At 41.5% G+C, this 16014-nt stretch overlaps 8 protein-coding genes across 8 annotated transcripts; 4 read left to right on the top strand and 4 right to left on the bottom strand.

Annotated features, from left to right (window-relative positions):
- Positions 1 to 81: 81 nt before the first annotated feature.
- PAS_chr4_0205 (uncharacterized protein) lies at positions 82 to 1869 on the bottom strand (the record flags this gene model as incomplete). The annotated part of the gene is made up of 1 exon (XM_002493565.1): positions 82 to 1869. One exon carries the CDS (start codon positions 1867 to 1869, stop codon positions 82 to 84), a length of 1788 nt encoding a protein of 595 aa, XP_002493610.1.
- A 285-nt stretch (positions 1870 to 2154) lies between these two features.
- PAS_chr4_0204 (uncharacterized protein) lies at positions 2155 to 3105 on the bottom strand (the record flags this gene model as incomplete). Its single annotated transcript, XM_002493564.1, has 1 exon — positions 2155 to 3105. The coding sequence occupies one exon, from the start codon at positions 3103 to 3105 to the stop codon at positions 2155 to 2157; it is 951 nt and encodes a 316-aa protein (XP_002493609.1).
- A 611-nt stretch (positions 3106 to 3716) lies between these two features.
- PAS_chr4_0203 (uncharacterized protein) lies at positions 3717 to 6686 on the top strand (the record flags this gene model as incomplete). Its single annotated transcript, XM_002493563.1, has 1 exon — positions 3717 to 6686. The coding sequence occupies one exon, from the start codon at positions 3717 to 3719 to the stop codon at positions 6684 to 6686; it is 2970 nt and encodes a 989-aa protein (XP_002493608.1).
- Positions 6687 to 6811: 125 nt separating this feature from the next.
- On the bottom strand, positions 6812 to 9157 carry PAS_chr4_0202 (Zinc-finger transcription factor; the record flags this gene model as incomplete). The annotated part of the gene is made up of 1 exon (XM_002493562.1): positions 6812 to 9157. One exon carries the CDS (start codon positions 9155 to 9157, stop codon positions 6812 to 6814), a length of 2346 nt encoding a protein of 781 aa, XP_002493607.1.
- A 512-nt stretch (positions 9158 to 9669) lies between these two features.
- On the top strand, positions 9670 to 10080 carry PAS_chr4_0925 (uncharacterized protein; the record flags this gene model as incomplete). Its single annotated transcript, XM_002493561.1, has 1 exon — positions 9670 to 10080. One exon carries the CDS (start codon positions 9670 to 9672, stop codon positions 10078 to 10080), a length of 411 nt encoding a protein of 136 aa, XP_002493606.1.
- Positions 10081 to 10366: 286 nt separating this feature from the next.
- PAS_chr4_0201 (Essential ATP-dependent RNA helicase of the DEAD-box protein family) lies at positions 10367 to 12420 on the top strand (the record flags this gene model as incomplete). The annotated part of the gene is made up of 2 exons (XM_002493560.1): positions 10367 to 11600; positions 12041 to 12420. The coding sequence occupies 2 exons, from the start codon at positions 10367 to 10369 to the stop codon at positions 12418 to 12420; spliced, it is 1614 nt and encodes a 537-aa protein (XP_002493605.1).
- Positions 12421 to 12506: 86 nt separating this feature from the next.
- PAS_chr4_0200 (Cytoplasmic component of the nuclear aminoacylation-dependent tRNA export pathway) lies at positions 12507 to 14735 on the bottom strand (the record flags this gene model as incomplete). The annotated part of the gene is made up of 1 exon (XM_002493559.1): positions 12507 to 14735. One exon carries the CDS (start codon positions 14733 to 14735, stop codon positions 12507 to 12509), a length of 2229 nt encoding a protein of 742 aa, XP_002493604.1.
- Positions 14736 to 15025: 290 nt separating this feature from the next.
- On the top strand, positions 15026 to 15678 carry PAS_chr4_0198 (C-8 sterol isomerase; the record flags this gene model as incomplete). The annotated part of the gene is made up of 2 exons (XM_002493558.1): positions 15026 to 15409; positions 15445 to 15678. 2 exons carry the CDS (start codon positions 15026 to 15028, stop codon positions 15676 to 15678), a joined length of 618 nt encoding a protein of 205 aa, XP_002493603.1.
- Between the last annotated feature and the right edge of the window lie 336 nt (positions 15679 to 16014).

The raw sequence follows: 16014 nt of genomic DNA, 5'->3' as shown, positions 1-16014 counted from the left end.
CATAATAATAGTATGCAGAACGGAGGTTGGTACGTACATAGTGAAACTAGTAAAAAAACTGAAAAAAACACTGAACTGTTCCTAGTTCTTGAAGCCTTTGGCAAGGTCAATATTTTTCAAGTCACTAAGGGCGTTTTGAGTAGATTCATTTTTGGTGGCCGTCGGACTATTCACAGGGCTTTTGTTGTCTTTGGAATCAGGACCAATAGGAGTAGAAAATTGGACGAAGTTCCACAACGCTGGAGATGAGTTCTGCGTCCCGTTTTTATCTTTCGATCGCTCTGGAGTGTACGCTTCGGTAAGAAACCTTTTTTGAGGACTGGCAGGGTAGTTTGCGAGATCGGTACTGGAGGTACCATTTGTCGCTTGGGCACTTTGTAACGTTCTAGATACTTGAGTAGACCTTTCTTGAGATGACTCTGGTCTTCGAACTATTGGTTGTGAATTGGGTAATGGAAGTGGGCCGGGCTGTCCTTGACCTACTGAATTGACATTATTTGGTTGGAAGTTGCTATATTTCATGGGAGATGAAAGATGGGACCCGGCTTTATTGATGTAGTTCAAGCTATTGACGTCATGAGTTGCAAAGGGAATTGTTTGGTTCATGGGAGGTAACTGTGGTGCGGAGGCAGGAAGCGAGGAAGGGGCAGAAGGATTAACCTGCAGTATAGGACCGGATCCTGTGGTGGGTCTAGATTCAGGTAGTCGTTTGTTTTTAATTAAATGCAATTGCAATTGTCTCGTCACCGAGCTTCCTCTTCTCACTTTGTTCAACGTACCGTCCCTCCACTTTTTCATAAAATCTTGTTTATATGCTTCACTAATCTGCCATTTCATACCTTTACCGGGTTCATTTGGGCGTCTCGGCACTTTTTCAAAAGCTTTGTTCAAGGAAAGATTGTGTCTGATAGAATTCTGCCAACCCGTTTTGGAAAATCGATAGTAAGAATAATGCGAAGAAATCCAGTCATAAATCTCACTCAATGAGAGTATGCCTTGTTCGTTTGTTAAGATCGCCTGTGTAATCATGGTCGCATATGAATACGGAGGCTTGATATCTTTAGCATCGTCCTTCGATAAATCTTGCTCGGAGTCCAATTCAATCATACTTTGCTGGGTTTGATTTTGTTGTGAAAGTTGATCATAACTTATAGATGACGACTGTGGCTTAGATAGTTCTTGTGGAGGGATTTGTTTGTTGTATAGCTGAAATCCTTTCAGGGTATTATTGTAGAAGTTGTATTGCTGATGGTATTCTGTTGGCATCTTGTTGAGCATGGTGGAACTATCGGAGTTCTTCAATTTCTTATTCTTCAAATTCAATAGAAATTGTTTGGCGATTACCGGAGAAGAGTCTGGAAGGATAAACATCATCTGGGTTCCACCCACATCGATAATATTACCAGATTTCAGTTCCGTGACTGCACCTTCATCTTTACTGTAGCTGTACCGAATACCATCGATTTTCAGTCCGTTTCTACCCAAAATTTTCAGCTCCCATTTCCTTGAGTTCAGATTGTAGTTGATCGAAGCGTGCTTTCTGGATACCACCTTAGAAGGCCCCAGATCAATGTCCACCTTGGTCTCCTCATCTCCATATCCATTCTGATTGAACTCGGTATTCCTTCCGATAACAACATTCAACGATTTGACATAAAAAGTCCAATCACATCCCGATATCTTTGCGTACGCCTGAATTTCGTTCTGCACATTCTTGCTGTTGTTATACTCCAAACTGACATTTGTGGGTATACCATCGGGAGGAGTAGTTAGTGTTAAGGTCACCTGGTTGATCAGCTCCACCGGATCGTCCTGAAATGGTATCCCATTGAGATCGTCATCAATAGGCCTCTTTCTTGGGGACGACATGGTGACTTTTTGTGAAATGATCTGCAAATAAAATTCTCTCGATTCCTTTGTAGTCTTTGCTCTGTTTGTTTGTTTTCGTTTGGATGGCCCAACGGTAAACAAAAATTTGTGACCCGGCCTAGGGGGGGAGGCAGACTGGAAGAAGCGACCGCGGTTGGTGGGAGGAGGTCTGGAGATACACAGCTTACAAGGGGGAGAAAGTAAGATAGTTTTCGAGTTCCTTCGCGGTACGCACCTCCTAGCAGATGACCAATGGTTGTACTATAAAACTATACACAGGGCTTGCTAAGAAATCTCTTCCGAAACAAAGATGTTGAGACCTGTAAAGGCTTCAGCAAGACTCCTCTTGAAATACTTCTTGATATCGTAACCTGACGCTGTGAATGTGGGATCCTTTGACACCATATCATTGAATATTGGATCGTAGTAGTTATCCTGAAATTGATAATACTTCGTCCTATCTTTATCGCCATTAAACGGTGTGAATGGAGTTTGCGGTGGCACACTTGATTCAATACCATGTCCACCTGCTCCAAGAGCTCGTCGATGCATATTTATCTGCTCCTCTAGCTCCTTAATATGCTTCTTTCGTGCTGATGATTTCCTTAGCACGTTCGTATTATGCATCCTAACTGCTTGCGGTGGTTGTGCGGACTCGTTTTGCATTTGGTCAATTAAGGCGGCCTCGTTAGCCTTTTTCAACAACTTGTCCTCCTCTGCTGTTTGTTTCTCATGACGACGTTTTTCCTGTTTGAGTTGTGTTTCTAGTTTGGTCAGATCGGCCTGTATTTGATCTTTCTCAACTTGTTTAGTGTTATTCTCCAAGATCTCCTTTTGATTTAGTAATTCGTAATCCTTGAGTTTTTTCTCCGTTTCCTCTATATCTACGTTATTCACAAGGTTGTTCACTATGTCCTCTATCTCTTCCAAGTATTGATTGTAGTCTTTGAGGTCTGAAAAGTCTTCCTCATTCTTGTTGAAAACTTTCATCACTCTGCTCCTGACATCACATTCTTTTTCTATGCTTAAATCGTCAAACACCTGAGTCTTGAACTTATTCCTTCGAAGAATTTTGTTACAATTGGGATACATGCACTTACTAGGTCCAAGACTGTAAAAGCGATCAACACATGATTCACAGATCTTGTGATAGCACTCTGGATTGATCAGAAACTTCATATCCGGAGACAGATACTTGTCTGTCTTGCATATGGGGCAATATTCTTCAGTATCCATCCGATGATTACGATTAGTATTAGGTTGATGAATAATCCATAATGGTCCCCTGATGGAATATGCTCGCGAAGAAAGATCCCAACAGCCAGGCGATGACCTGCATTTAGAACAATAAAAAAGTCGAATTTAAAGATACAGGCCGACAAACAAGCCGTTAAGAGCTGAGATTACATGCAGTAGAGGCTGGATTTGATATTGCACCGGGTTCAATGGTCCAACTGAAGGTTCAGTTCCATTTCTTCTGTCGTACCCCTTAACTGACGCAGACTTCAAATCTTAAATGGCTGTCATAGTCGCGCGTAATTAGATTCTTCCCCTCCCAACCCTGACTACACAGCAAACAGGAAAATAACAGCCTAAATCAGCCCCATACAGCACTTTGAAACAGTAGACCCCAGTCAGATTTCTGATTTCTGTTTTTACGGCTCACAGTAGGAAATTTCATCCCCTTCTTTGATCCTCCGTCTTCAACCGCCAGCACTTCATCCCTTGTGCTGGTGTTTTTTTCACCTGCTGCACGTGACTTCCTTGTCCTTCTTTCTTTTCCTTCTACACTAGGGATTATCACAATCATCTTTGCCCTGTATTAATCTCCCTTCTTTATAACTAAAATGCCTCCTAAACATCGGCTGGAGCAGAGTATACAGCCCATGGCTTCTCAACAAATAGTACCCGGTAATAAGGTTATTCTGCCGAATCCAAAAGTAGATGCAAAATCTACCCCAAACATTTCAGTTCAGAAGAGAAGAAGAGTCACCAGAGCTTGTGATGAATGTCGGAAAAAGAAGGTCAAATGTGATGGTCAACAACCATGCATTCATTGTACCGTTTATTCCTATGAGTGCACTTACAGCCAACCTTCCAGTAAGAAGAGACAGGGACAATCTCTGAGTCTGAGTGCTCCGTCAAACATTAATGCAACAAGTTCCGTACAAAAATCTGTAAAACCTCCTGAAATCGATTTCCAAAGGATGAGAGACGCACTCAAATATTACGAAGATCTTTTAAACCAGTTGATATACCCCAACAGTGCTCCAACTGTTCGAGTTAATCCGATTCGTCTAGCATCGATCTTAAAACAATTGAGAGCCGATAAATCAAGTGATGAATTAATTTCAGTCAAGGCTCTTTCTGACAATTACATTGAGATGCTTCACAAAACGATGCAACAACCTGTACAGCAGCCAGCTCCTCCTTCATTGGGGCAAGGAGGGTCCTTCTCTAATCACAGTCCCAATCATAATAATGCTTCTATTGATGGTTCCATAGAATCTAATCTAGGGAGGGAAATACGTATCATATTACCTCCGAGAGATATTGCGCTGAAGCTTATCTACAAGACTTGGGACAACGCGTGTGTACTTTTCCGCTTTTATCACAGACCCGCATTTATTGAGGACCTGAATGAGTTATATGAAACAGATTTGGCAAACTACACCAATAAACAACAAAGGTTTTTACCTCTTGTATATTCGGTGATGGCTTGTGGTGCTCTTTTTTGCAAGACTGATGGGATTAATCACGGCCAAAAGAGCTCCAAGCCCAAAGACTCTTCTGATGAAAGTCTCATAGACGATGAGGGTTACAAGTATTTTATTGCCGCAAGAAAACTAATAGATATCACGGATACCAGGGATACCTACGGAATTCAGACTATTGTTATGCTGATCATTTTTTTACAATGTTCGGCTCGTCTTTCAACATGCTATTCTTATATTGGCATTGCTCTAAGAGCTGCATTGAGAGAAGGTTTGCATCGTCAGTTGAACTATCCTTTCAATCCAATTGAGTTAGAAACAAGAAAGCGTCTTTTTTGGACTATCTATAAAATGGACATCTATGTCAATACAATGCTGGGGCTTCCAAGAACCATTTCTGAAGAGGATTTCGACCAGGAAATGCCTATCGAACTTGATGATGAGAACATTAGTGAAACCGGATATAGGTTCGATTTACAAGGTACAAAGTTATCCAGTTCAGGAATAGCCAATGCTCACACTAGATTGATATTCATAATGAAGAAAATTGTGAAAAAATTATATCCTGTCAAACTACAGAAACCAACCTCAAACAGTGGCGATACCCCACTTGAGAACAATGATTTATTGGCTCATGAAATCGTTCATGAACTTGAGATGGATCTCCAAAATTGGGTCAATAGTCTACCTGCAGAACTAAAACCGGGGATAGAACCACCGACCGAGTATTTTAAAGCTAACAGATTGCTTCATTTGGCATACCTGCATGTCAAGATTATTCTCTACAGGCCATTTATTCATTACATCTCAGAAAAGGATAAGGTTGGAAATAGTTCTATCCCTCCGTCGCCCGAAGAGATCACTTCTATCGAGAAAGCCAAGAATTGTGTCAATGTTGCCAGAATTGTTGTTAAACTAGCCGAAGACATGATTAATAGGAAAATGTTAAGTGGTTCATATTGGTTTTCCATTTATACCATTTTTTTTTCCGTGGCATGTCTGGTGTACTATGTTCATTTCGCTCCACCGAAGAAAGACAATGGAGAACTGGATCCCCAATACATGGAAATCAAGAAAGATACAGAGAGTGGAAGAGAGGTCTTAAATATCCTCAAAGATAGTAGTATGGCGGCAAGAAGAACGTATAATATTCTCAACTCTTTGTTTGAGCAGTTAAACAGAAGAACTGCAAAGGTCAACCTAGCAAAGGCACAGCAACCACCATCAGGGTTGAATAACCCAGCTGCTACCCAGTATCAGAAACAGGGTGAACACAGGCAGTTACAACCAAGTAACTATTCTGGAACTGTGAAATCTGTGGACCCAGAGAATATCGATTACTCTTCCTTTGGTTCTCAGTTTGAAAACACTAACATCGAAGATGGTTCCTCAAATACAAAGATTGATCAGAAAGTGAATGGGGTGAACTACATCGATGGTGTGTTTACAGGGATCAACCTAAATATGCCTAATCTCTCAGAAACTTCTAACACTCAAGGTATCGATAATCCAGCATTTCAAAGTATAAACAATTCTAATTTGAACAATAATTTTGTACAAACAAAGTACATTCCCGGCATGATGGACCAGCTAGATATGAAAATTTTCGGAAGATTCCTTCCACCTTACATGCTGAACTCCAACAAGGTTGAACAGGGACAAAATGAAAGGAACCTATCAGGCCAACCATCCTCGTCGAATACTCCTGATGGATCACAACCTGTGACAGTTCTGGATGGATTATACCCGTTGCAGAATGATAATAATAATAACCACGACCCAGGAAATTCAAAGTCTGTTGTAAATAACAGTAACTCGGTAGAAAACTTACTACAGAACTTTACAATGGTGCCCTCGGGGTTGTCATCAACAGTGCAAAATCCTGAAGCGGCCCAAAAATTCAATAATCATATGTCAAACATATCGAATATGAATGATCCAAGAAGAGCTAGCGTAGCTACATCAGATGGATCCAATGACATGGATCATCATAGCCAAGGCCCGATAAACAAAGATTTGAAACCGTTGAGCAACTACGAGTTTGACGATCTCTTCTTTAATGATTGGACCACTGCGCCAGATACAATAAATTTTGACAGTTAACTCTGTAAATTAATTGATAATTTCAAACGTGAATGTGACATAAGACTCCACGTAGAACATACAAATACTATTTTCTAGTGTTTTCGGTTACTACCAGCGTTATCTACTTAACCCATACCTGTGAATCAAGTCATGTAATAGTTTTGTTGTTGATCGACCTGTTTCTCTTCTTCCTGTGGTAATTGTTGTTGAGGTGAATGAGCTCCACCTCCACGGCCACGAATACCCCTGTTAAGATTCTTGTACAAGTTGGAGAAATACTCCAATAACTCACGTTCTTGTTGAGGAAGCTTATTGAACGCCGTTTGAAGATCTTCTTCTCCAGAAGCGCTGAGGCTTGCCAACTTTGTAGTTAGCATATTCAAACTCTCAAAATGGAAACGGTTTTGGTGAGCTTTCAAGTTCCCCAACTGAGTGAATGTTTTGTTGCAATCGTCAAGTTTGCAAACAAATGGCTTAAAGTTTTCATGGGTCAGACGATGGGCTTGTAAATTTCCCTTCCTGCTGAACTTCTTATGGCAAGTATTACACTCAAAAGGTTTTTCGCCCGTATGCAAACGAAGATGGGTCCTCAGGTTTCCACCTTGAGTGAATCTTTTCCCACAGTACTCACAAGCATAAGGCTTCAAGCCAATATGGCTTCGAATATGGACTTCTAGATGAGTTGCCTGGGTAAACTTCTTGAAGCAGTGAGGACATTCATGTTGCTTAGAACCCTTTGAGTGTGGTTTTTCAATGCCGCCAACCAAATCATTAACTTTGGGTATCACAGTTTCATCTTCAATGATACTCCCATCTGGAGCTCTTGCTATAGGTTTTGTAATTCCCTTATTTCTGGCTTGAATCACCAACATCAATTGATCAATCTTTGTCGCACCAACCAGTGGTCGAACAGTTTCATTACCCGATGTGGGGGGTGATCCAGGCGATAAGTCACGAGGTGAAGCAATTGCAGATTGAGATTGAATAGTTTTTGCCTTTTTGGTTGAACGATTCTGCTGTTGATTTTGTGGTGTCATTGGGATCTGTGTATTTGAGGTGTTGGGATATTGAAATCCTGATTGAGGATATTGTTGGTAGTACATGTTTGCCTTTGGCTGGTATTGTGACATTGAATAGTTCTGCTGACGACCATATGCCTGTTGTTGAGGTTGTTGTTGCTGTTGCTGGGGTTGTTGTTGTTGTTGTTGTTGTAAATGGTCAGGAGCCAATGGATGACTGGGTATCTGCGGTACCTGAGTAATATGCTGTCCTTGGTCGTTCTGACTTGGCAATGGTGGATTCTGTGTATAATACTGACCCGCGGTCGGCACCTGCTGATATTGAAATTGTTTAGATCCCTGGACGTTGTTGATTGAGTTATTGACGTTAATACTGCCTGTTGCATTCTGTTGGGTATGTGCCTTCTTATCCTCGGGTGGGTACGAAGCAGCTGGAGAGGGAGATAAACTTGGCTCTTTCGAAGCTACCTTAGAGTTGAACGTATACTCCTGCTTCGGCTGAGTGGCATCCTGTGGCCCTCTCCTTTCCTCATCATCCTGCTTTGTCGGATCTGTCTTTATATAAGGTCCAGGTTTGCCCCTATAATTTAGTTGGTTTTGGTTCTGATATTGATTTGGATTTGTATTCTGTTGAACCCCAGTAGTTTGAGGAGCGAATGGAGGTGTTTGATTTCCATATAACCCTTGGTTGGATGGGGCAGATATTGACAACCTAGGAAAAGGCAGAATAGAATTGCGATGATATTGACCATCGAAGTTGCCGATGTTATCAAGAAGATCCCCTTGATCGACAAGCATCCCTTTGAATCCATCTTTCCTCAAAAAGGAATCAAAGTCTGATTGCGACTCACCACCGGTGTTTGATGCCAAAATGCTCATTTGACGCGGTCTGTGAAGCATGGAGCCTTGTCTGGAACGAGAACTCTGAAGGGATGGGATAAACGGGTCCAATTGGTCACTTGGTCGTCTGTTGAAATAATCAGAGCCCTGATATGGCAACGCGTATACTTCATTGTTAGGAGGTTTAGACTTTGTTTCCTTGGAGGTAGAGCCCTTCTTGTTGAATGAGACATTATTCAATGCCGGTCCGACTACTGAGTATCCACGTGGAAGTTCAGAGTTGGAGTTGTAAGAAAAGGAAGGGGTACCATCGCCACCAAAGGACATTGATAGTGAATTTGAAGCGTTGGAGTCGAACGAAAACCGAGGGAAAAATTGGCTCAATGAGTCGTTTCTAGGGAACGCCGAATGGTCAATATCGGATACCGCTTGATTAACAATTGCTCCTGTGCTGTTGTTGCCTGTATTGCTATGAGAAGGGTCCATTCCAGATCTTGAGTTGTTTGCGTTTTCCCCTGCTTGTTCCTTGTCCGAGTCTCCTGGTGTTTTCGAATTGGGTGACATCCTGTAAGAGTCGTTATTTGGTGGAACAGTGGGAGCAGATTCGGTGTTAGTATGTATGGATTGCATCTACTACTAAAACCACGATTAGATAACCCCAGATCTTTGTTTTTGGGACCTTGATGGAAAAAGAAATACTCTGGGTAAGGTAAGAAAAAAAAAAAGGAAGGAGTGGATTATTGTTCGGACGTATTCAGACAATTGCTGGTAGGGAAAAACAATCCAAACGCACAACAATCCAACAACACGGTCAATTGACTATCACGCTTGCAAAAAATAAATTATGGTTTGTGGTCGGCTAACTCTAAAGGAAACTGACCAACAGCTTTCCGTCTGGTTTTTTTGAAGGCTTTTGACGGCTTTGTTTCTTGCTGGGTTCAAATACCTCTTCCTATCAGCCACACAGAAGTGGCAATCGGACACGAGGGGGGTCGAAAAGGTAGTGCACTATCCAAGCAACGTTTTGACGGTTCAAAAAGGTTAATGGTTAATGTTAAGAGGGACATGGATGCAGATGTTTCGCGAACATTTTAACATCTAGTGAAAACCTGAAAATCTTCATACACCGTGTGAGAGTGACAATGGCCAACGAGGAGAATATTAGCAAGTCCAAGCCAGAAGAGATGGACATAGACGAGGTTGAACAAAATGTTGAAGAAGACGTGGAGGTTCAGTCAAATAAAATTACGTTACTACCTGGAGCATCCGAAGACGGAACCGCTGCCTCATTTCAAATCTTAGATGAAGACCATACCTTGGGTAACTCTCTAAGATACATCATAATCAAGAATCCAGAAGTCGAATACTGTGGTTACTCTATTCCTCATCCTTCTGAGGCCAAATTGAATATAAGAATCCAGACTTACGGTGGCATGACTGCCGTGGAAGCCCTACGTAAAGGACTAGATGACTTGGTTGACATCTGCGATCATGTTGAGAAAAAATTTTCTGATGTCATTGCTGCTGGTGACTACTCTACCGAAGAGCCTTGATTGATTGACCCAATCACCTATCACATAGAATCTGTATAATAGCCTATAGTAATTCCAACTATTTAGGGGCCCTACCCTCTGCGTTCTTCCCTATCCTGAATCACCTAAATCTTCTCTCTGATAAAGCTAAGCTTGCGTGTGTAGACCAATTTATTTCTTTTTTAAAAAAAAATTTTCCTATTTAATTTTTTTTTGGATTTCTTTTCTGTGAGTACTTATACTGCAAAACGCCTCCCTCAGTTACTCTTCTTACAGTAACACAGTTCAACTTATACATACGCCCAAGATGACTTACAACAACGGTGGATACGACAATGGCAGCTACGGAAATGGTGGCGGCTATAACAATGGTGGATTCAATGGCGGATTCAGAGGCGGAAGAGGCGGAGGAAACTACGACTCTTACGACTCCTTTGGAAGTAACCTGAAGGTTCAGGAATGGGACTTGGACAAGATGCCAAAGTTTGAGAAGAACTTCTACAACGAGCACCCAGATGTCACTGCTAGAACCCAAGAAGATGTTGAAGCTTTCAGAAAGGAGCACGACATGAACTGTTACGGAAAGGATATTCCTAAGCCAATTACATCTTTTGACGAGGCTGGTTTCCCAGATTACGTTTTAACAGCCGTCAAGGCTCAGGGTTTCCCTTCTCCAACTGCAATTCAATGTCAAGGGTGGCCTATGGCTCTTGGTGGTAAAGATATGGTCGGTATCGCTGCTACTGGTTCTGGTAAGACTTTGTCTTACTGTTTACCAGCTATTGTGCATATCAATGCTCAGCCTTTGCTGAAACCTGGTGATGGCCCTGTTGCTTTAGTTTTGGCTCCTACCAGAGAATTGGCTGTTCAGATTCAAAAGGAATGTTCCAAGTTTGGCTCTTCCTCCAGAATCAGAAACACTTGTGTCTATGGTGGTGTTCCAAAGGGCCAACAAATCAGAGATTTGGCTAGAGGTGCAGAGATCGTCATTGCTACCCCGGGCAGATTGATTGATATGTTGGAGACTGGGAAGACCAACCTGAGAAGAGTTACTTACTTAGTTTTAGATGAGGCTGACAGAATGTTGGACATGGGTTTCGAACCACAAATCAGAAAGATTGTTGATCAAATTAGACCAGACAGACAAACTTTAATGTGGTCCGCTACCTGGCCCAAGTCTGTTCAAGCCTTGGCAAGGGACTACTTACACGACTACATTCAAGTTAATGTCGGTTCCTTGGAGCTGGCTGCTTCTCACAACATTAAACAGGTTATCGAAGTTTTGAGCGAGTACGAAAAGCGTGACAGACTAACCAAATATTTAGAACAAGCTAGTGAAGACAAAACTTCCAAGATTTTGGTCTTTGCTTCCACAAAGAGAACATGTGATGAACTAACTACTTATCTTAGAAGTGACGGATGGCCCGCATTGGCCATCCACGGTGACAAAGAACAACGTGAGCGTGACTGGGTTTTGCAAGAGTTTAGATCCGGTAAATCCCCAATCATGGTAGCTACCGATGTGGCAGCTAGAGGTATTGGTTAAGTTTTTTTTTTTTTCCTTTTATTTTCCCGTCCCGATATTTTCAAGTCGAATAAATGCTGGTCATTTATTCGATGTTAGAGACAGTTTTCTTCTGTGAACTTAAATCTCTACTAGGATCGAGCACATTGAGATGCGTTTTGTTAGCGTTGAGTTGCCAACAAAAAATGACAAATAGGGTGTCTTTTTGACTATTTTTGACATCCAGCAAAGAAGTAAAGTTTTAGCTATTGGCAGAGAAGGGTTCATGTACAAACTGGCGTTGTGCATGGCAGTACCTGCTTGAAATCATAAACTTTAATAAAACTATACCTTCTTTCACATTTTTCATTTTCCTAGTAGTTAGAATATAAGTTTGTAGAAGCCTTCGTGTGTCCTAGGGTATCTCTGGAAGAAATAACTTTCTGTTTCTTGAACTATTTTACTAACATAAAAAAGATGTCAAGGGTATCAACTTTGTTGTCAACTATGACATGCCAGGTAACATTGAAGACTACGTTCATCGTATTGGTAGAACCGGTAGAGCTGGTGCCACTGGTACTGCTGTTTCTTTCTTCACCAACGCAAACGCCAGAATGGCTGACGATTTAGTTCCCATCCTTAAGGAGGCCAACCAAATCATTCCAGAAGACTTACAAGCTATGTGCCGTAGAAGAGGTGGATTCGGTGGAGGAAGAGGCGGCCGTGGTGGTCGTGGTGGACGCGGTGGCCGTGGTGGCCGTGGTGGTTACGGTGGTAACCGTGGATTCGGAGGTGGTAATGGTGGATACAGATCCAGCGGTGCCAACAACGCTCCTCTTCCAAACAGAAAATTCTAGAGCCAAGAATGCCTAGACATGTCTATGTAACCATACTTGTTTTTGCTATAAAATTAATAATCGTTTAATATTAACGTAGTTTTATCTTACCATTGATCTCCCCAACCTTCGTCTTCTTCTGCTTCTTCTCCCTCTATATTATTATCTCCAAACTCGAAATCATTATCCCAATTATCATTGTCATCATCCCACGCATTTTGGTCCATCTTGTTGGAGATTTTAGTGTTGGGTGTGTTTGCATTAGGTTTTAGGCTGAGTGTTTTCAAACTTAAAGATTTCTTGCCTAACGTTATTGGTTTAGATCTATGCTGGGGAAGCTTTTCTTCAGTGTTGAACCGTTGAGAGGATGGCTCCTTCTCCATGTCAAAGTTCCAAGAATCGTCTTCGGTGGCCTTTGAAATCGTAGGTTGTAAAACCTGTGACGGGAGATTGGTAAATGATTGTGTGGGGGTTTGTGCCTGACTGGGTCCTGGAGTAACTTGGTTTACCTCTGCATTGAGTGTGCCTCCTATCTTGTTGGTGATGTTTGTAAGAGCGCTCCACCCAAAGTCACCGAAAGAACCTATCTGTTCCTTGAGGTTTTCTTGTTTGTTCATCTCATCATTAACAAGTTCAATCGCATCGTCTGTGTCATCCGGTATTTCTTTTGCTGCCTTTTCAATCTTTTCCATGTACAACTTGAATACCCTGTCGCATTCTGATCTAATAGTAGAGAACTTATCTAACAATAATGGTGCAATGGCAGATAGAACTCGAGAACAGCATTCCTCAGGGGTAAATAAATCAATATTGTCATTAAAGGCCGTCAACGCGTTCAGTCTAGAGGGAATATGAGGATCTCTAATGGACTTACTAAATGCAATAATTAGAACATTAGACCTCGATCCAACACTGAGGTGGGATGCTATCTTATTGAGACATAGTATCGTGGTTGAACGGATCTCGGCAGCTTCATCCATTTGCGTCTTGGCTAAATACCTCAACAGCTCATTGTTCAAGGGCCTCTCATTCAAGAATGGGGCTAGTAATACTGATGATTTGATCGTCTCTTCTCTAATGGCAACGTTAGAGTCGTTGAAACCTGTTAGAAAAGCCGCAAAAAAACGATTGTTTATATCTTGCTTGTCCAATTTTTCTACATATAATGGTAATGTTGTCAACAGAGTCATCCTTATAGATCTGTCGGGGACGTGAATCATTTCCAAAATAACGGGTTTTATATGATCTGTAAACCGTTCCTTGGGAATAGTTAGAGAGAGCTTGAGAATTAAATGTAACAACATTGGTTTATTTTCCTGGGTTGTCTGTTTGAAAAATGTCAGAAGATGTGGTAGCACCTTATTCTCCAAGAATCCATTTGGAGGGGTAATCTCTTCAGTTTGGAGGTTCTGAAAAAAGGCCAGCTTTTCGTGGTCAGCAGCTAAGGAAAATTCGTTCAATATCTTGACCATGTCGACCAGAGGAGATTTAAAAAAAGTTGAAGTACCAACTTCAAAAAACTGTTGAGGTGAGCAACGACTTGCAACTGAAGGACTAAGCAATTTTCTTAAGTAGGGAACTAGGTTTTTTGGAATCTTTGTAAAGGAATTCATCAACGAACTGTCCGTCATTTTCACATCATTAAATAGCTCATACGTCAGTACACCTAATTGCCAAGCATCAATCTTGATAGCTTGCAAAAGTGACTGGACACAAGTCTGACTATCTTTCAGATACTCTGGGGGTGCTAGAGTATCCTTGAATGAAGGGAGACGAAATCCCATGGGGACTAGGGATGTAGAAATATTCTGGGCATTTGTAGCCAACTCGAAGCCAAACAGTTTCCATTCACCTGATTCGGTTACAAAAATTGAATGTCTATTCACATTGCAATGAGCAGTCGCACCTTCAACGTTGATGAATTTGAGTGCCTCAGATATATTGTAAAGACCAAATAATAGTTGTTCGCTTGTGAGATCATTCTGGGAAAGATACTTGTCCAAAGGGATAGCCTGTTCTGTCACAATGTAATAATGGGAATCATTGTTGGAAGCATGCAAAACATTCAGCACTCCAGGCAACTTCAACACCTTACTGAACTTGAACGCGTTTCCAATCATATCAACAAATAGCTCATCAGTGACAGACTTGGTATCAACCATGAAAATAGAACAGTTTACAGTCTTATCGGACTTGGAAGTTCCCTTATAGACATTCCATATAGAATTGGAATAGATATCGTTCTCTACTCCAGTAACTATGACATCTCCAAAGTTGTATGGAATACTTGAGAATCCTCCAGATAGAGACGCAACAGTCTTCGCCAAAAAATTCATCGAGCACAGCGAGTTCAGTAAAGATGTTCGTTTTTTTGTCTCTCACTGATCTGTCAAACGATATTGGTTCAGTATATCCACCACACCAAAAATATGCGCTAACGCTTTGGTAGTGGTGTTCGGGTGTAACGAATGCTATTTTCTTCAATGTTTTTCTGTTTTGAACGACCATTTTTCATTTACGAACTTATACGACATTATACGACATTATACGAGACCATAAATGGTAGAAAGTTTTCCTCAATTCATGCACCCAACTATACTTCAAAGACTAACACAACAGTGAAGGAATGAACTTATATAAGTGGTTTTTCTCTTTGGCCCTCGTCTATGCATTCCTGGAGATTTCTTTCCGAACATGGCTCCCAAATAACTACGTGTTTGACAAGAAATTGCTTCAAACGTTGAGTCAGGAAGCTCTTGCCCGTCATCCAGATGGAAATGCAACTAACATCTTAATTGACCTTGCGGGCACGATCAAAGAAGAATACGGTGATATTATCAATGATCTAAATTTCGAAGAATGGGTCTACAACAACGCTGGAGGTGCTATGGGAACTATGTTTATCTTGCATGCCTCCATCTCTGAGTATCTTATTTTCTTCGGAACTGCCATAGGAACAGAAGGGCACACTGGTGTTCATTACGCCGATGACTATTTTACCATTTTAAAGGTAAAGAGATGGCTGCGTACCCAGGAGCACTAGAGCCAGAGGTATATCTCCCTGGTTCTCAGCATCATCTCCCCAAAGGGCATGTCAAGCAATACGCAATGCCTAGCGAGAGCTGGGCCTTGGAACTTGCTCAAGGCTGGATTCCTGCCATGCTTCCATTTGGATTCTTAGACACCATTTCCTCCACCTTGGATCTAAACACTTTTATGTGGACTGCATACTATACTGCTAGGGACATGGGAAAGAACTTGGCTAAGGGTAAATTTTAGACGAATAGATAATGTAACCCTCAGCCCCTGGATTGAGATATCGGATTATCGTGAACCGTAAATAAGCTAACACTGTTCTCGATATACGCCATAAGAAACGACCTATTCTTTATCGATTTCATCTCAAGCATTGTATTAACACCTCATGTGGTAATTACTGTTAATGCAAAACCCTCGGAATCTACTGTCTCCCGATTTTTTTGTATAGGAGACGCCCTCGTAAACACGCCGGATGACTTTGAATTGCTTCATAGTGCATCAAAGAGCCCTAGTAACGCGTTGGCCAAATTACGTGTTTTTTCGCGTTCCTTTTTTACGTGCTACTATAAAAACGGA

This window comes from Komagataella phaffii, chromosome 4, assembly GCF_000027005.1.
Source record: "Komagataella phaffii GS115 chromosome 4, complete sequence".
Lineage (NCBI taxonomy): Eukaryota > Fungi > Ascomycota > Pichiomycetes > Pichiales > Pichiaceae > Komagataella > Komagataella phaffii.
The sequence above is the reverse complement of the archived record's forward strand: the minus strand, read 5'-3'. Positions and strand labels throughout refer to the sequence as shown.